Below are 20,874 nucleotides of genomic sequence, written 5' to 3'. Positions count from 1 at the left end.
TCTGCCTAACCAGTTCCAAGCCAGCCAGGCAGAGCTACACAATAAGACCCTATCTCAAAAATAGCAAACAAAATGTTACAAACTTAGAGAGTGTAAGGAAACAGCATTAAAACTTTTAAGGACTGCATTTATTCAATCAATTTGTAAAATTGCCTTTCTATACAATAACATTCTCAACATGACTTGGAAAAAAATTGAACTGAGGATGAAGTTTCTAAAAACCAATTATCTTCAGATTCTTAAATACATTCAAGTTTGTACAACACATGCATACACGCACAATAATTTGTTTCAAATATTTATAAATCCTTAAAATTACATTCCCCCCCCCACCCCTTTCAAGACAGTTTCTCTGTGAAGCCCTGAATGCCCATGGAACTCACTCTGTAAACCAGGCTGGCCATAAACTCAAGCATCCCGACTGCTAGGACTAAAGGTGTAAGCCACCACACCTGGCTAAAATGTCTTAGCTAGTAAAATGACTAATGTGATGTTAGTCTTTTTTCTTTATTTACACGGAGATAGGTTTCTTTGCTTCTCTCTTTGTTTGTTTGTTTCTTTCTTGGCTGTCCTGGAATTCACTCTGTATACCACCCTGGCCTTGAACACAGAGACTCACATGCCTCTGCCTCCTTAGTGCTGGGATTAAAGGCATGCACCATCATACCAAGCCTGAGAGTTCATTCTTTTGTTTTGTTTTTTGAGACAGGGTTTCTCTGTGTAGCCTTGGCTGTCCTGAACTCACGGCTGGCCTCGAACTCACAGAGATTCGCCTACCTCTGCCTCCTGAGTGCTGGAATTAAAGGTGTGCGTCACCACACTCGGCTCTGAGATTTCATTCTTAAAAATAATTTTCCATTTGAAAAATCACCATAAAGCTAAAGGATTAAACCTTGGCATATCAGCAAGAAAAATAGGAACAGTTAGACTATAACTAAGGCAAACAAAATCTTTTTTGAAAATAACATAACGTGTTTTGTACAAAGGAGTCCTAAACTGCACATTAAATAGTCACATCTGTACACTAAATGCAGAAATATTGTTAGAGATATTCCAGGCATTTAAGTAAGATAACCTAAGTTCAAATCCACACTCTCTTAATCTCTATGCATTCTTACTTAATTTCTCTGAACTTCAGTCTCTGTTTTTGTACCTTATTTTATAGAGTTACTTTAAGATCAAACAATGCACTCAAAACACATTAAAATATTTGGTACACCAAAAGAAATAATAATAACAATTATCATTACTTACAAACCATTTTATACCTTAACTTGCTTTAAAGGGTAAAAATTCCAATAGATTAGCTTATCATTATTTTTGCCAAGAAAGTAAGATTTTACTAATTCACTTCAGCATTTCATCTTCTAGGACAAAGTAATAATGATTGTCTTCATATTAAAAAACACTTGATCAGAGACAGATACACTATAGGTACATGAAAAAGATCTCTGGTAGTGTAACTGTATTTAACTGATATTCATGATACTTGGAAAACAAAAGGTGATAGCATTTTGTATTAAGCAACCAATTATAAAATAGACTAGGTGGTAAAAATAGACTTTTTTGATGTAAGATTTGTTTTAATCATTTATTTTTATTTTATGTGCATTGGTGTTTTGCCCGCATGTATGTCTGTGTCAGGGTGTCAGATCTTAGAGTAACAGTTGTGAGTTGCCATGTGGGTGCTGGGAATTGAACCCAGGTCCTTTGGAAGAGCAGTCAGTGCTCTTAACCACTGAACCATCTCTGCAGCCCTTGATGTAAGAATTTAACAAGAGAAATCTCAACATTAAATAAAACCGCTTGGCATTCATTCCAATCTTCTGCAGCTTTATTTATTATTTGTGTGCACATGAGTAAGGGCATGCACAAACCATGGTATTTAAATGGAACTCACAGAAGAACTTACAAGAGCCTGTTCTATCCTCCCACCATGTAGGCTCCAGGGATCAAATTCAGGTTGTCAGACTTGGAAGCGAATGCTTTTACTGAATGAGCCATCCAAATTAGCCCTGCATGTGCTTTAAATTCTGTCCCTGTATCTGCTTTGTTAGACTTATGCCATTGTCTATCCCTATTCTCATATCCCTCATTCTGCCAGTAAATCCTAATTTCTTTCAAGGTCAAACTCAAAACCACATAATCTCCATAGACAGTAGCCCGTCAATCATGTTACTGAATGACACTGATAGTTGTTATCAGGTCCTTTGAACCTTACGAATGTTTTTTCACATTTCACTTATCTTATTTGGACATTAAAAAGGAGTCCTGTGTGAACTAGAGCAAAAGCCAAAATGATATCCTCAGGTGCCTTGCTCCAGGGGTGGAGAGCTGAACGAATTACACAAGAAAGATGAATCGCCCCATATCTTAATAATATAAAAAATCCAAAGTATGAAGAGGTCAGTTGATGTGATAAAGACTAGACATTCTTAAGAGAAGAGCGCAAGCCTACAGCTTCCTGGTTATCCCACTTAATGAAGTTTCACTCACTGTAGCAGAAAGCTGAGAGGGAGAATAGGAGTCTTTACTGGTTCATTCTTCCCAGAAGTTTCAAGACTGCAGACTTTTCCTATGAGTAAAGTCTATGAGCTTCCTAATGCCAGATTTAATACAAATATTTTTTCTCCATTTCTTTTCGCTTGTACCTATTTTATTAACAAGATATTAGTAAATAAACATTTTTAGTAAACTATGTATGTAAGTGACATTCAGAGATGTGTTTATCAAATAAGGTATTTTTAAAATGGAAAAGCACTTTAAGCCCTCTTATGAAAAACAACATAGGAGACTCTGGCAAATATCTCATTAATCTATTTAGTAAACAATGTAAACATTCCAAAATATCTTGTACATCTTAGTTAAAATACTTGAATATATACAAATTGCTGGTGTTCAAGAATGAACTTGCCTTGATTACAAGGAGTTTTCACTAACACAAAAATCCTCCATGGTACACTAATGTATTTTAAATTAATGAGGAATACTTATCATATGAACTAAAGGAACTTTAAATCTTCCACAGGTAAATTTCCTTAGCTTTAAAGAACATTTTCACTATGTCTAAATCACTAATATTTGTTTGTCTGTATAGCCTAGGATGGGCTAGAAATCATTACATACTCTGGGCTGACCTCAAACTGATACTAATCCTCCTGCCACAGCCTCTCAAAGGCTGAGATTACAGGCATACACCACCACATTCAAGAACTAATTCTTTAAATTATCTTTTATTTATTGGAGGAAGGAAGGGAAAGGGAGGATTTGGTAGATACACACATGCCCAGGTCAGAAGACAACTTGTAAGGAATCGGTTCTCTTGTCCACTATGTGGGTCTCAAGGGTGAAACTTACACTTGGAAGCAGTGCCTTTGCATCATGAGTCATGCCACAAGTGGAACAACTGTTTCTTTATTGTGGCCATTTTATAGGACCATAAAACCATAGTCAGCTACATACTGAAATCACTTATTTAAATAGAAGGACACAACCTAATTCAAAATTCAACTTTAAGCACATACTTTTTTATATTAGTACCCATAGAAACTTTCTTTTTTCTTTTTGTTTTTTTTGAGACAGGGTTTCTCTGTGTAGCCTTGGCTGTCCTGGAACTCCTCTGTACACCAGGCTAGCCTCGAACTCACAAAGATCTACCTGCCTCTACCTCCTGAGTGCTGGGATTAAAGGTGTGTGCCACCATCGGCCAGCAGAAACTTATGTTTCTTAACAAAGTTCATAGTATCTGAAGCCTTCTCTAATTCACTGATGTTTTTGAAAATATTTTAAAAGTTGGATCCAGCCGGGCGTGGTGGCGCACGCCTTTAATCCTAGCACTCGGGAGGCAGAGTCAGGCGGATCACTGTGAGTTCGAGGCCAGCCCAGTCTACACAGTGAGTCCAGGATGGCCAAGGCTACACAGAGAAACCCTGTCTCAAAAAACCAAAAAAAAAAAAAAAAAGTTGGATCCATAGGGGGTTAAAAGAGTACAATGTGGTTTAGTGAAAATTTTACATAAAACTGCCTCAAAAGCACGCCCAAAAAGCATTTACAGCAGTCTATATTACAATATGCAAAGGCATGGATTTCAAAACAGAAAGTTAATTCCATAAGATTATCCATCAAGTTCCTTTTAACTATTTTAAGGAAAAAAGTAATGAAACCAACCTGCAATAGAAAGTGCTGGCCCCCCTTGGCAATGTGATAATCCGTTATCATCCTCGGTCAGGTCGAACAGTAACTCTGAAGAGTTATTAGACAGAACTCGTGGTGAGTTTGTTATATAACCCTGTTAAATTCCAAGAAAGAGTATTACATTTACTGAACATAGTTATAACTATTATTTTACACACATGTATAAAAGTAATTTAACAGCATGCCTATGCCATTAAGGTAAAAACCTTTTCTGATTTGATTAACAAGTTAAAAACTTGTTTGTTCCTGTCTGCCCAGATAAAACTGAACATCTAATGTGGACAGCAAATCTTAATCCGATGTTTTAAAAGTAAAAGAAATGCAAACTTATTTTGTATCTGTAATGCCAGTGTATTTGTACTTGTGCACACACATTAGTACACTCATGTACAGTATAGTAATATACCATTATAGCCTGTATCTCCACTTGTGTTGACCACTTCATAATGACACTGAATATGCGTACAGATACACAGCTTATAGTGCTCTATTCTTGGCACTACAGTCCATCTCATATATTTTTACCATGGTCTTGAGATCTTCCTGCTAGCTTAGCTGAGGTATTTTATCAACAGCTTGTATTCTAATCTCTTTCTGTTACTTCACCCTATGGCCCAAGATGCTTTTGCTTTTTGCCTTCTGACATTTGACATGCCTTGACTAAACATAGGTTTCTGTGGGACAATTAGAAAAGTAGGGAGCCCATTATTTTTCTTTTTGACTATATAAAGTTCTCCAAAAAAAGATGGTTTGAAAATCAATTTTATATAAAAAATTCACCCTCAACAATGATACTTGGGAGTAAGATTTACATTCATGCCAATAAGCTTTCATTTGTGCAGTTTCTTTTTAATTGAGTTCTGCTATTTGTTACTTGATAATACTGTAATTTTAATAAGCTCTGAGTGATTTTTTGAACTTGTGCCTGTGCATAATCCACACTTTTTAAAGTTAAACAGTGGTTTAAAAAAATCAAAATGATATCTGCCCCTCCTCCCACCAAAAAAAAAGAGCCAGGCACAGTGGTGCACACCTGTGATTCCAGCACGCAGGAGGTGGAAACAGGAAGATGTGGAATTCAAAACTTTCCCTGGCTACAGAGCAAGCTCAGCAACTTAAACACACACACACACACACACACACACACACATACTCAAAAATAAAATGCTAATGACAAATATCTGATATACCCCTTTTTTCAATTTACTGGACAGAAAGATGCAAATAAAAATATTTAACAATTAAACTGGCATTGTTTAAAAATGATGCCTACTACAAAATAATTTACTCACAATGTTTAATGACTGGTAAGTCGTGAACAATAAAAAAGTATAACTGCAAAAACTATGAAGAAGTTAACGATAACTGTGAAGTGGAATCATAAAAATGATCTAAGAACTATCAATAGAAAAACTGCTCAATTCTAAAGATGGATCAAAAGTTTGGTTAACTTAACTGTTATAATACCTAAGATGTTAATACAAGGAAAGCTAGATGTGAAAAAATATGGGAACTCCACTGTCTTTTCTATATGACTAACATTAGTTTTAATAAAGTTAAAGAAGGATAATATTTCCTATTGGCAAACTCTAGGTGATATTTTGGTATGACTTTGCATAAAAGCTTTACCAGTAGCTATCAAGTCTCTAAAGGGCCCTTTATTCTACATTCAAGAATTTATGATAAAGAAAGCTTAATGGAAAATTATTTATAACAGCCAAGAATTAAAACCTATATTTTCAACAATGGAGAAAGCTAAACACACTGAGCTGTCATATAACCATCAGTACCAAGCTTTTGAGAAGTAGGACATGGTCCCCAGAGACTGTTTTCTAAAAAGTAAAGTGCTGACCTGTACAGGTTAAGTCCCTTATGGCACGCACACTGATTTTATCAATGAACTCTCTTTTCTAACCTCCCCTCAGACATATGTATCATACAAATATGAAGGTTTTTGTTTTGTGCTAATAAATCAAAGTATAATAAGAATTTCATTTTGTTACTAACGTAACTGACATTGGATTGTTATAAAGTCATAGGAAAAACTTATAATCCTAAACAGCACCACACCACACTTAGAATTAAAGAAAAAACCTAAATAACCAAGCATAATCTTCACTGAAGTGAACACTTTCTTCAAATATTTCTATTTTAAAACATTCACTTGCATGGTCAAAAACAAAAATATCAAAACTCTCTTTAAGAAAATTATAATAGGGTAGAGAGATAGCCTAGCAGTTAGGAGCACTGACTGTTCTTCCAGAGGTCCTGAGTTCAATTCCCAGCATCCACATGGTGGCCCACAAGCATCTATACTACGATCTGATGCCCTCTTCTGTCATGTGGGTGTACAGACAGATAAAGCACTCATACACATACAAGTAAATAAATATATCTTTAAAAAAATAAAGTGTTTCCATTTATAAAAAAAGAAAATTATAATAAAGATAATCTTGTTAAACACATCCTCAAAAACCAACTTAAGTACCCATAGTATTACAAAGGCAACCCAGTAGTCAATAAATAATTAGCTAAAAAGAATTTTCAAATAGAGAACTTTTAATGTCTTTTGAAAGTTAAGAATAACTAAATAATGAACTACCTAAAAAGTTTGTTAAATACAATAAGAGTAAAGCAGACCTCATAATAGAATTAGGATGACCTAAAAAAAAAAAAAAAAAAACCTTGGGCAAGTCACTGCTGAGCTTCAAGTCATTCACCTTTCAAACTAGAACAGCCACACTGTATATATTAAATGTACTTGCTCTCAGAAATAATTGTGTATCAATTAGTTATCACAGTGGTATTAATAAAGACCTAATATTCTTTCCCATTATATGGGTGCTACAGGATAAGGTTAGGTGTGGTTGAGGAAGGCTCTCAATACAGCATCATTCATTACTGATGGTGTTAAAACTATAACCTAAGTTTAAATGATAATATAAAATTCATGCTCATTATTCATTCATATTAACTTTATCAATGACGTTAACATCCCTGCCTGAAAAAAGTGTTGAGATACAAAAATAGTCCATAAAAAATTAAATACATAAACAAAACATGAAATAAAATATTAATTATCAATTATAATTTATTATAACCAATAAAAATAATCATTTATTAAAACCAGTAGCTTCCAATATTCAGAGGGAAAGCCTCTTCAATAAGATAATTCATTCCAGAATAAAAGTCTGTGATTTCAACTTTGACCACACAGATAACTGAGATTTAAATTTATGATTTCTTTTTTTTTCCTTTTTAAAATTTATTTAATTTGTATAGTATTCTGCCCGCATATGTACTTGCATGCCAGAAGAAGATAGCAGAGCTCATTCTAGATGGCATGTGATTGCTGGGAATTGAACTCAGGACCTCTGGAAGAGCAGCCAGCGCTCTTAACCTCTGCAGCCCCAAATGTATGATTTCTAAGATCCCATACAAACCAACTGGCAAATGTGCTTTCTTTCCCAAGAAGATTCCAGGATTACAAACCATCTACTGATATGTTTTATGTCCACAGAAAGAAAATATTCTTAGTTGAAAAGACTCTAGTTTCTAACTTTTATAAAAGCTAAAATATCATCCTACTTCCTGGCTGAGATTGTGAGATTTGTCTATCAAACTGCATTAGTCAATTTCTTCTTCTCCAGTTTTTCCCCTCAATGCCAAACAGCTAATGACAAGTGTAAGAGAATAGACAAGTTCATTGTAATAGTTTCTGTTTTTTTTTTTTTTTTAAAGAACATAAGTGATAGCCTTTGGAATCTTATAGAATCCAAGATAAAAAGTTGGTAGTTTCTCGTAACTGCTTTTGTCTAAAGAAGAACTTTTTTTTTTTTCAAATGTACTAAGCCAGGACTAAGCTAACTTTCCAGCATCAAGATGATTTTACACATTTAAAAATAAGTAAACCTCAAACCACTTTTTACATTGGTGGATATTTACCAAACTACAAATTAAAACAACAATATTAAATACTACCTTATTTTTATAATTATATTAAATCCATTATAGGTCAGCATGAAAGTAGTATTATTTTATACCTTTGCAATTTTTATTTTCATTTTGGGAGCCAGAGTCTTAGGCATCCCTAGTTAGCCTTAAGCTCACTATGTGGCCAAGGGTGGCCCAGAATACGTAACCCTCCTGCTACTACCTCTCCAAGGTTAGGGGCAGCTGTATATGCTTACACCAGGACACTGTGTGTACTAGGCAAGTTCTCTTTTCTAATAACTAACCATAAATTATCAATAGAGGAATGGACTCAAGACAATATGTAACTGCAAGAAGGAGCATTTTAGTAGTATGAATAACTACTGTGGATATACTACTTGGATCCTACCGAAACTCATACCAGCCAGTACTTTCTTTAAGTTCTATGATTATAAATCTGAAACTTCTCATCTGTGAACTTCTGGTACCTTGTCCCATTAAAACTGTTAGCCCACAGTACAATTTAAATAGATATTTTATTCACAGACATTTCAGTAACATATATGTTTTGGTTATTTGCAAACTATTGGTTCCATTGAACCATCTCAAATATTGAAAAGGTTCACATTACATCATCAAAATATCCATTTATTTTTACCACCTATCAAAGAAGACTTAAAATATTAGGAAGCTGCCAAGATTAAAATAGCAGATTAAAGCTTTCCAATATTCTGAATTTGCTTGACAACTCAAATTGCATCACTGGTAAGAAAGAACATTATTATCAGCTGTTTTCCATAAAGTGAATGAGCAGTAGATATACTCTGTTGAATTTTGAGAAAATTTGTTCCAAACTTAAGGACTGAATAACTGCATACTAAAGTGGACTCCATGATACCATCTCTTCATGTTCATGCCCCGTGTGACCCCTTTCTTTTTAATGTGGCTAGGACAGCTGACTTGATTCTTAACAACATGACCTGGTAAAAGTGGCAAGGTATATAACATCATTTTATGAACATGATTGCTTCTTATGACTAATAAAATCAACCCCAGCAGCCGGGCGCGGTAGCACACAGCCGTAATCCTAGCACTTGGGGAGGCAGAGGCAGATGGACCTCCGTGATTTTTGAGACCACCTTGGTCTACAAAGCCAGTCCAGGATAGCCAGGGCAACATAGAGAAAACCAGTGGGGGTTGGGGGAAATCAATCCCAGCTTGGTAGCACATACACTTAGCACTTGCAAGGCAAAGTTAGGTAGATCTCTGAGGTCAAGACTAGCCTGGTCTACAAATCGAGTTACAGGACAGTCAGGGCTATTACACAGAGAAATCTTGTCTTGTAACCTACCCAACTAACCTCCGCCCCCCCACCCCTGCCAAAAGAAAGATTAATAAGCTCTAGTTAAGAACTCTCCCTTAAACTAGGCAGTGGTATTGCACACTTAATCTCAGCACTCGGGAGACAGAGGCAGGCGGATCTCTGTGAGTCTGAGGCCAGCCTGGTTTACAGAGTGATTTCAGAATAGTCAAGGCTACACAGAGAAACCCTGCCTTGAAAAACCAAAACAAAAAGCAAAAACAAACAAACAACAACAAAAAAGAACTTTCTCTTAACAAAGGTATGGTGGCACACATCTTTAATCCCAGTACTTGTGAGGCAGAGGCAGAGGTAGGTAGATCTGACTTTGAGGTGAGCGTGCTAGAGGGCAAGTTCCATGACAGTCAGGGTTACCCAAAGAAACTGTCTTGAAGGGAAACAACCAAAACCAAAACAAAGAAGAAAAAAAAAAAAAAAAAAAAAAAAGGCTGGGTATGGTGGCGCAGGCCTGTATGTAATCTCAGAACTTGGGAGATAGAGGCAGGCAGATCGCTGTGAGTTCGAGGCCAGCCTCGTCTACAAACCAAGTCTAGAACAGCCAAGGCTACACAAAGAAACCGTGTCGGGGGGCAGGGGGAAACCCTCTCCCTTAATTTCAGGAGGCAAGCAGCCATTTTGGGAAGATCACCTGGCAAGGAATGAGGCACAGCCAGAAGGATACTGAGCCTCAGTCTGACTCCTTAGCGAACTAAATGTGACCTACAACCATCAGGACTTGGAAGATGCTTTTCCGGTAATGTTTGTAGATGAGACTGCTTTGAGGACTACATCTTGAATGGTAGTCCTATCAGACCCTAAAGCAGAGGATCCAGCTAAGTTATGATCTGCCTCCTACCAACAGAAACTCTAAGACTTTAAGATACTTAATGTATGTTGTTTAAAGTAATATAGTTTACGGCAGTAATAAGAAAAATATACTACAGCTTGTGGGCCATAAACTGTTGAGCTTAAGTAACTATTTAATGAAAATGCAGCAGGTTTTTAGTTTGCTAATCATGCTAATAATGCTTTTCCTAAAGATATCATCAAGATATTTCAGGCATAGATGTGTTTTATGTACACTATCTGTTCACCACACAGAACATTTAAAAAGATACATATTCAAGGGTATAGCTAACAAAATAGCATTAATGGAAGTTTATGTTTAATACACTGAAAAAATGCCACTGAGAAGTATTCACTTGGGAGTGCGTTGGGAACAGGTACCCTGCAAACTCTGGCAGAGATGAGTGCTTGTTTCGACTCACACAAAGCCATAAGCAGCTTTGTTTTTATGTCATCAATGCAAATGTCGAACAGTGAAAAAGCAAGCATCTTCAATTTATCTTCACAATGGTGTTAAAGTCCAAATACTTTCAAGTGTCTTGAGGAACCGTCCAGAATTACACAGCATACTGAGGACTGCTGAGCTGAGGCAGTATTTCCATTTTTCAAATTATACAGTCATATAAAATATATACACATGTATATATGGATGTATATATAAACTTGGATTAGCCTAGACTGAGATATGGGATCCACCTAGCTACGGTTCCTGAGTGAGTTATTTAATCACTGTAAACTTCGGTATTTATTCAACTATAAAATGCCTGCATCCTAAGAATTAAATGAGATTAATTTATGTATAACACCTAGTACAAATATTTATGTCTATTACTAGCTTACTAAATTATAATTATTATTATTATCTATTACTTATTTTGTATTTGTACATACTTTAGTATGAAGGTACATTTCTCAGAATAAAACATTATCAATGCTTAATACTTTCCAAATGAAATATACCTGTCCCAGATTGCAAGCATAAATATTTTGCTTTCATGTGGTTATTTATTATAATCTTCCTATTCACGGTTTGACAGTCTTAGTTTTAAGCATGTTTCTCATCTTACTAAAGAGTGGGGGACTAACTACACTGTCATAAAGATGGTGACCTTTTCTGATAATCACTATGCTAACTACTAGATAACTACTTGTCAATAATCTAGAATTTTAATTGGGTATTGTTAATATTCCCTGAGCTGACTATGTAGTTTCAAAAACACTTACAGGTTTAGAAAATGGTTGAACAATAACAGAGCTATCTGAAGATCTAGATTCCAGATGAAAATTTACTGGCAAGGCAGCTGCAGGATTTGATGTTGAATTCAGGTAGCGTTGACTTGTAGGCTTGAATGACGCAGTAAAACCTGTATTTTAAAATTACACAACACATTGAATGCATTTCTATAATCAACCTTTTCAAAATATTTTAGTTTACAATGAAAGAAATATATTAATACTGTACCTCGATTAAGTACACCATTCTTTGTTCCCCGTGAATGAGAGCTAGGGTTAACTCTGTTCAAAATATCTAAAAAATATATATAAATACTTTAAATTTGTTTGAATAAAATATACACTAAGATATTAAAAATTATTGACTGAATTTTAGATATTAGAATGTTATCGTTAATTTGAAACTGTTTCATGGAATAAGCACATCTTTCTCATTATAACTAAGTACCCAAAACCCAGAAGTATATTGATAAACCCAAATGCATAATAAGCAAAACATTCTGCAAGGCAATAAATTTTGTTCCCATAAAAATCTTCCAAAATTACATTTATCTACGGTTGCATGGAGTTGAAGTACATTCTTGGTATGGTGACAGAACTGTATATATATTTGGGTTCCTATGGCTTAAAACTAAACCCTGATCCAGCATCCTTATTCTATTCATAGCTCTAAAAGCCCTAAAGCTGTATAAAAGAGGATCTCTATGGACTACTCACCACCACCTCTGTTCAAGACGGGAAGCTACTGGAAGTTATAGACTAGATTGAATCTAAGGTTTACCTGACTATCTTATACTTGAAGAGGACCTAGATCTGCTACATTACAAATGAAGGCTGGCATTATTTCAGGGATTGGTTTGAAGTTCTTACTTCATATGAATATATAAGGTTGTTAACACCTAGCTTACTGAGAAATCAAACTAAAATTTGAAAGAATGAAGATTTGTTTAAGTTTGTCTGGAAGAAGTTAAAACCTGTACTGAAATTTATATACAAAAATTATTTTTTCTTCATAGTAGAAAAGAACTAGACTCCACTAAATAATTGCATAAAGGCACAAATAATAGTTATTTTTCAGAGCCAGAGAGAGATATCTCAGTAGTTAAGAGCATTTACTGTTCTTGCAGAGGATACGGTTCAATTCATAGCACCGTGTGGTGTCTCACAACTACTTATCCTGTCAGTCTGAGGGGATACAATGCCCTCTCTCTGGCCTCCGTGGGCATCAGGCACTCATTGGATACATAAATCTAAATTAAAACTAAAAACATCTTTTAAAAACAGTTAAAAGTTTTGCTGTAGTGTTAGTACAGTGCTTACAAATCAATTACATTATTTTTATAAAAAAAAGAAGCAACTCGAACAAGCTGACACTATTTTCACTCAGAAAACAAAAATTAACACTCAAACTATCAAATAACTATTGCTATGCTATTAGTGGTTATGAGCTATAAAAAACAAGTTAATTCATTATTTCCTATTTTGGAAATCATTATAGCCTCCACATAAAATGAACACAATTATTTCAGTTTTTCATCTTCATAATTTGGGAGGGAGAACGTAGGTCCAATCTTTTCCTACACATAATTAGTTTTAAATGAATATACATTTTATAGTTGAGTACAATTAACAGCCACCTGTAATTAATATAAATTCAACTTGAATCTTGTCATATTTTTAATCAGAGATCTTGAATAATTTTACAATATAAGAACGTTCAAGTGTAAGATAATCAATATGTAGGAAACAATAAGAAAACAGACCATTCTAATAATTAACACTATATGCACTATCATATTAAACTCATTTTACAATCCAAATAGTATCCCACTTAGCATTCCACGGGAAATTACCTATCTACCACAGGAAATGATACTGGTTAAACTATTCTCTCTATAATAAAACTGTATAAGTGCCATTCCAATTCTGAGGGTGAGAAAAGCAAAAAGAGCTCAGTGGTGCTGGTGCACGCCTTTAACCCCAGCACTTAGGAGGTGGAGGCAGGGGGATCTCTATGAGTTTATGGGCAGCCTGGTCTACAGAGTTTCTGGACAGCCAGGGCTACACAGAGAAACTCTGCCTTGAAAAAGGAAGGGGAAGAAAGAAGAGCACGAAGGCTTTCAGAAATATTCATGGTACTCGTTCACAGTTAACCAACGTAATAAATACTAATACGCTGGGTACATTAACATTCTTTGATAAATTCCTCTGGATTAAAACAAACTTGTGATTAAAATGAGAAAGAATCTTTTTATCTTTGAAAATTGAATGCTTTGTATTTGTTCCCCCCCAATTTGGAACAGGTCTCACCATATAGCCCAGGCTGGGCTGGGCCTCACAAAAATTTAATTGTTTCTGCCTCCCCAGTGTCTCCTAAGCACTGTAAATAATAGTGTGTGCTACCACATCTGGCTCCAATTTAGACATTTTTGAGTAGACAGCTTAACATGTTTTCTTGCCTTAACACTGTGACAATGCTAAGTGAAAGCGCTCAAACTGAGAGCTAACAACCCAGAGGCTAGTATACTAAAGAGCCTGAGATGTGAGTGCACTAACTGTGACATAGCAAAAATAGAATGCTAGAGGAAACATGCCTCTGTATCACAAATGTACTAGCTGCTGAAAGACAGCTGTGGTCAGAAGCTGACTTCGTATCATACACTCATTCTATGCATTTTGTAGTCCTGTGTCAATCACATTGCAATGAGGTCTAGATGAGAGTTTAATACTAATGTAAATTTTTTAGTATATCTCAATTTTAAAAATTAAACATTCTAAAATCTTCCTTTGAGCTATTCTAGGTTTAAGGGAGAAAAAAGTAAAACTAATCAGATAAACCCTGTTTTTCAGCACCATTAAAATTATAATTCCTATTCTCAGAAGACCTCCAGTGCCACCAGCAAATTATATGCATTTCCCTGATGTCTCTGCTGGTATCTGGCTTCTAAAGCTCCAGTCAGAGTCAATCCTGACTCTCCAGTCAGTATCTGATTCCTAACTTCTTATAGTGGAAAAAGTACATTTTCACAACAACTCTAAAAAATAACCTTATTCAAACTACCTTCATTCAAAGTAAACGCTTACTTGAAATAGTTGGCTTTGAACTTGCTATCTCTGCAACAAAGATGGGCTCATCATCATCATCCTCTTCAACTTCTTTCACTTTCTTCTGCCATGGTTCTAGCTCCTCTTCTTCACATTCCATAAAGAGTTCTGCCATTTTTAAATTTTCTAATTTTTAAAAGAAGCAACTTTCTTTAATTAAAGTATTTGCTATATGTAGTATATCAAAACTCTACTTTAATAATCCCAAAAACAATTTCTGAATTGTTTGTGATGAGTACGTGATAGCGACAATAAGAAACTGAGATGTTACTCTCTAAGCTTTAACTAGTCAATTTCAGACACATAATGGCTATTTACAGGAGGCAGAAAATCCAGTCAAAATGACTTTGAGCCATACATTTAGAATAATTATCTCTGCAAAGAGGATTATAACCTACCCATTGGCTTAAAGGGAGTAGGGAGATAAGACTAAGAATAAGAAGCCACAGATTGAAAACAAATTGAAACCCAGATTTAGAAATGGAAAACACAGAGCACAAAAAGGGATGTGATACTGGAGGAAAACACAGAAAAGAAGTGAGGCTTATTCAAATAGAGAAAACTACACATTTCTCCCTTTAAAAAAATTTGATCAATGCAATATATACAGTAAAAATTACTTAGAAATTTTGACCAGGTAGCACCTCTCTCTTAAATGTAGGCGAAATAATCAATAAGCACCAGGAATTTCAGGAAGGAAAACTTACCCATCTAAAAGAGCAAAAGATAGTAAAGCAAATTAACAGGACTCTAAGAAAGAGACACCACAAAGCAAGAACAGTAAAGAAAAGAAACTGGTATACAAGCTGGGCGTGGTGTCGCACGCCTTTAATCCCAGCACTCAGGAGACAGAGTCAAGCAGATCTCTGTGAGTTCAAGGCCAGCCTGGTCTACACATCAAATTCTAGGACAGCCAAGGTTACATAAAGAAACCAAAAAGAAATGAGCAAACAAACAAACACACTGGTATACTTAGAGGCATCAAACAATGTTTAAACAGGATAACACTTAGATGGCTCAGTGGTTAAAGGCACTTGCTGCAAAGCCTGATGATCTGAGTTCAATCCTAGGCCGAGCATGGTGGTGCACGCCTTTAATCCCAGCACTCGGGAAGCAGAGGCAGGCAGATCGCTGAGTTCAAGGCCAAGCCTGGTCTACAAAGAAAGTCTAGCCAGCCGAGGCTACACAGAGAAACCCTGTCTCGAAAAACAAAAAACAATCAATCCTCAGGCCCCACATGATGGAAAAGAACCAACTCCCACAAACCGTCCTCTGACCTCCTCCCCATACACCTTGGAACATATGTGTATTTGTGTGTACACACACACACACACACACACACACACACACACACACACACAGCATAAGGGAACAAAGAGTGCACTCAATACAAAACAAAGTCTAGAAGAGAGTAAGTCAGTAGTCTAGAAAATAGCTAAATGAGATGGATGCAGGATAGCAGCACTTTAAGAGACTTCTCTAGGAAACAAAACAAAACAAAACAAAAGATTAAGAAAGTTAACTTTAGGATCACCTCACAGGCTAGGCGTGGTGGCATACTCCTTTAATCTCAGCACTTGGGAAGCACAGGTTCCAAGGTTTTGGGGTGTTCTCTACCTTTTACTCTTTATTATAAAGTGCAATTATACACCAGCTGCACACGAATAATAACAGTTATTGAAAACAACACTTACCTTTTGGTTCAAAGGAACTGTCACCCATCAAGTTGCAGATCAGACTTTCTATAAGTTGTCACCTAAGTATTGACAGATGGTATCAGTCAATTTTATGAGTCATTTTAATTGCAAATATTGATATATAACTTAGAATTAAGATATTCTTCACGGGGGAATCAGAGAGATAGTACAATGGATAAGATTTGTTGAGCAAAAAAGAAGACCTCAGTTTGAATCCCACCACCACCATAAAAAGGCAGGCTTGGAAGTGTGTGCCTAAAAGGTCAGTGTTGGGGAGTGGGGGTGGGGCAAAGACAGGTATACCCCAGTTGCTTGCTAGCCAGGCACTCTAGCCAAAACAGGGAGCTTCAGGCTCAATGAGACAGTGTGTATGAAGAAGATAAGGCAGAGTGAAAGAATAGGCAACCTACTGTCTCTCTAACCTCTCCAGATGCATGCACCTGCACTCACACACCAAAACAAACACATAAAAGAAATTCTTGGATCAGATTTAAATATTTAAACTTACCATGTGACCACAAAAAGCAGCAAGATATATCTCAGTTTGCCTTTCTAGAAAATAAAGATATCTACCATTAGGACAAAGTACATTAATTGATGTACACTGTTTTGGGAGGAGGGTGATGGCTAGTCCAAGCCAGGGTTTCTCTGTGTAGCCTTGGCTGTCCTGGACTTGCTCTGTACACTCACAGCAATCCATCTGTCTCTGACTCCCTGAGTGCTGGGATTAGTGGTGTGCACCACCACACCCAGCTAATGTATGTACATTTAATTTACTCTTTATATTTAAAAAGAAAAATCTCGGTTTAAGTTGAATATGCTTGACTTACATATAACTTATTTGAAATAATTGTTTCATTTCTGAATAATTCTAAATTTCAGAAATAAAATAGTGATTATATCAAGTACTTCCTATTTCAATAAATGTGATACATCAGTAAATTAAAAAATTATTTATGGTAGGCATGTAAAACATATCTGTAATCCAGGTACTTGGGAGGCTATATGGTAAGTAGCCTGTCATAAAGATGAACAATTTCCTCATAATACAGTTTTAGTAAATGTCATTTCCTAAATGCTGACACTAATCTGTTACCTATTCACATATATTTTAGTTCATTATTTCTCTGATTTTTTTTCAAATAACTAAAAAGAAAGATCATCAGATTAATTCATTCAAAATATAGGTACTCATGGCCAGCTAGGTGGAAGGTAAATATTAAGTTTTAGATGAAAATAAAGATGCATAAGAAGTTTACAATTAACCATACTTATAACTCATTGGTCTTCAAGAAAAAGTTACAATAAACATTACTAGAAATTCATAATTGGCCTAGGCATGATGCACATGCTTAAAATCCCGGCATTTAGGAGGCTGCGGCAAAAAGAAAATCAAGTTCAAGACCATCATCAATTCCAACAAGCTTGGACTTCAAACATTTCAAGATCTGACTGTTTCATAAAACTAAAACCAAACTTTAAAAAAAAATTTTTTTTTTTTTTTGAGACAGGGCTTCTCTATTACACCGAGCCCTGGTTGTCCTGGACTCTCTTTGTAGACCAGGCTGGCCACCTACCTCTACCTACTGAGTGCTGGGATTAAAGGTATACACTACCACCCTAGCTCTGACTAAATTATTTAAATACTTGCAGTTTGCCCCTAATTTACAATCGGTGTAATGCTAATGATAGTTCTTGTTCAACATTAAGAGCCTACCAATACCAGTTTTAAGAATCACAATTATACTATCAGACATACATGCTTCTATTAAGTAGTCATACGAATTCTGTGAGAAATGCTTCACAGTTTCAGTGTTAATGCATGTATTTCAGTGAATAATGACATCACCTGAAGAGAACAGAGTATCCAGCAAAGGCATCAGCTTGGAATTCACAGCTCCAAAAGTTATCTTGCCTCTTCAAGCTGCTTCTAAAATAGCCAGAAAAAAGAGAGCTCTACTTCAGCTACTGGACCAGGCACAGACTTCATGTTCATGTTGACTACCGCGTTTCCTCTGGAATAATAAATTCCAAGTAACTGATCTAGTGAAGATACTTCAGTGGTCATCAAGGTGGACAATGATTTGATGCATAAAGGGGTTTGGAAAAAAGCTTGAAGACTTGAACTTGATCCCTGGAACCCACATGAGCAAAGAAAAGAACTGACTCATACAAGTTGTCTTCCCACCAGCACATGTGTACACAGGCAGAAAAGCACACTGAGATGGGTGAGGTCAAGGGGGAGGGAAGAATAAATAAATGTAAAACAAATATTGACTTCAAAACATAATCTAACTTTTTGTAGATTAAAATAATAATTTTATTAAATTTTAGCCTTTACATAAATAAGATTAAACTAGGCCTTAAAAGACTTTTTTAAATGTTAGGAATCAATGGAAAATTTAAATACAAGTGATCTCTTATTAATGTTTGGCAATTCATGAAATTCTGGACTAGAGAGATAGCTTAGGTGCAGGTGGCCCTGGATTCAATCCCCAATACTGGGGGAAAAAAAAAAGAGTTATGAAAAATTGTATTTATGTATTTGAGAGTAAAGCTGCAAGGTAGACTGCATGCTTAGCATATTCAAGACCTTGCTTGGTCTGCACCGTCCTTTCCTCTCAGCTCTGAATAGTAAGGTAGACTTTGACGTCACAACACTTCAATATAGGCTTAGACCACCAAGATGCCTCAGTGCATAGAGAACTTCCTATGTAATCCTGGCAACCTGAGTTAAAACCCTAGAACTCAAGGTAGAGAGAACTGACTCTACAAAGTTGTCCTCTGATTGTACACATCATATACATAAACACACTAATAACAAATAAAATAAAAAAGAATATCACAGTTTTAATTTTTTAAATAAACCAAACGTCATTTTAAAGAGTATACATTTAGGGATCTTAGCAGTGACAAGCAAACAGAAGAGAGAAAAGGTTAGGATTCAGTCTTGACAGAATATATTTATTTACGATACACAATAGTTGTCAATGACAATAGACAACTATGTTACTGATTTGTATACTTACTAGATGGGTTTTTTAATCTTTTTTATTTTGGTTTGGTTTGGTTTTTAGAGACAGGGTTTTTCTTCTCTGAGTAGCCTTGACTATCCTTGGACTTTCTCTGTAGACCAGGTTGGTCTCAAACTCACAGAGATCTGCCTGCCTCTGCCTCCCCAAGTGCTGGGATTACAGGCATGCACCACCACGCCCAGCATCATTATTTTAGCTTGGTATGAATGAAACAGCATCCCATGTTAGCCTGACAGCAGCCATATATACCTTGTGTTGAACAAACTGCTTGACTATAAGGAGAAGTCACACCAAATGACTGATCCAACAGTGATAAAAAAAACTGCCTAGGCAAATATTTCTCAGAATGACGCCCCCTCCCCCACGGTCATTGTACTTTCAATTTTATTATGAGAAAGGAGAAGGTAACTTAGCCTTCCTAGCTTAAGTGTGATTGAGACCATTATAAATCAAGAATGGCAGCGCACGCCTACAATCCCATTGCTTGAAAGGTTGAGGCAGAGGGATTTTAAACTCAGTGCCACACCTGAGCTACACAAGGCCCTGTCTCAAAGGCAAACTATCATCTTTGAGTTAACTATACAATTTAATTTTGGTTTTTTGTTTGTTTTTGTTGTTGTTTGTTTGTTTGTTTTGTTTTGTTCTTGTTCTTGTTCTTTAAGACAGGGTTTCTCTTGTAGCCTTGGCTGTCCTGGACTCGCTCTGTAGACCAGGCTGACCTCAAACTCACAGTGATCCGCCTGCCTCTGCCTCCCGAGTGCTGGCATTGCAGGCATTTGCCTACATGCCTGGCTGAATCCCAGTTTTAATAGGTCACATTTCTCAAACCTGGAACCACACCAGGCAATTTAATTCTTAATGTCAAGTTTCACCACTACTTCCATTCATTACATTTTACTACAAATTACTATAATTTGTAGTTATGAAATAATTATAATTATTATACAATTAGAGTTGCCCTAATTAAAATACTATTTCAGCTGGGCGTCTGAAGCCAGCCTGGTCTATAGAGTGAGTCCAGGACAGCCAGGGCTATAACACAGAGAAACCCTGTCTCAAAAAACCAAAACACATTATTTCACCTAACACTCAAACCATTATTAAAAGTGAGTTATGGAGGCAGGTAAGCACCTTCCCTAAAGTCAGACAAGCGATGGAGGAAAAATTCAGGGCTGGGGAGATTGTTCAGTGGTTAAGGTGACTGTCTTGCAATCAGATAGACTTGAGTTTCAATCCCCAGAGCTCAAATCAGTAATTCCTGAGTAAATTGACAGTGGAATACTGGACTAGCCTAGTCAGTGAGCTCTTGATTAGCTTGTAAGATTCGGCCTCAGAAAATAAGGTGGATGAGCAACCTAGAAGATTTCCAACATCAACCTCAGGTCTACACACATGCTGAGTACACAAAGGCCCTCACACATACATATACAAAAAAAGAAAAGAAAAAGAAATAAGTAAAATTCAGGCTGAA

At 36.1% G+C, this 20,874-nt stretch overlaps 1 protein-coding gene across 5 annotated transcripts in view; it reads right to left on the bottom strand.

Annotated features, from left to right (window-relative positions):
• Positions 1-20,874, bottom strand: part of Znf280d (zinc finger protein 280D) — an 88,016-nt gene that overhangs the window by 53,247 nt on the left and 13,895 nt on the right. For all 5 annotated transcript variants that reach the window (XM_051140536.1, XM_051140537.1, XM_051140539.1 and 2 more), the window contains exons 2-8: positions 18,218-18,298; positions 16,877-16,920; positions 16,366-16,427; positions 14,651-14,797; positions 11,796-11,861; positions 11,558-11,697; positions 4,168-4,288 (exon numbers count right to left, since the gene is read on the bottom strand). In XM_051140536.1, the coding sequence (XP_050996493.1) occupies positions 4,168-4,288; positions 11,558-11,697; positions 11,796-11,861; positions 14,651-14,797; positions 16,366-16,393 (502 nt within the window). In that variant the 5' untranslated portion in view covers positions 16,394-16,427; positions 16,877-16,920; positions 18,218-18,298. The remainder of the gene's footprint in view (positions 1-4,167; positions 4,289-11,557; positions 11,698-11,795; positions 11,862-14,650; positions 14,798-16,365; positions 16,428-16,876; positions 16,921-18,217; positions 18,299-20,874) is intronic.

Source organism: Acomys russatus, chromosome 32 (assembly GCF_903995435.1).
Source record: "Acomys russatus chromosome 32, mAcoRus1.1, whole genome shotgun sequence".
NCBI classification, from domain to species: Eukaryota; Metazoa; Chordata; class Mammalia; order Rodentia; family Muridae; genus Acomys; species Acomys russatus.
The sequence above is the reverse complement of the archived record's forward strand: the minus strand, read 5'-3'. Positions and strand labels throughout refer to the sequence as shown.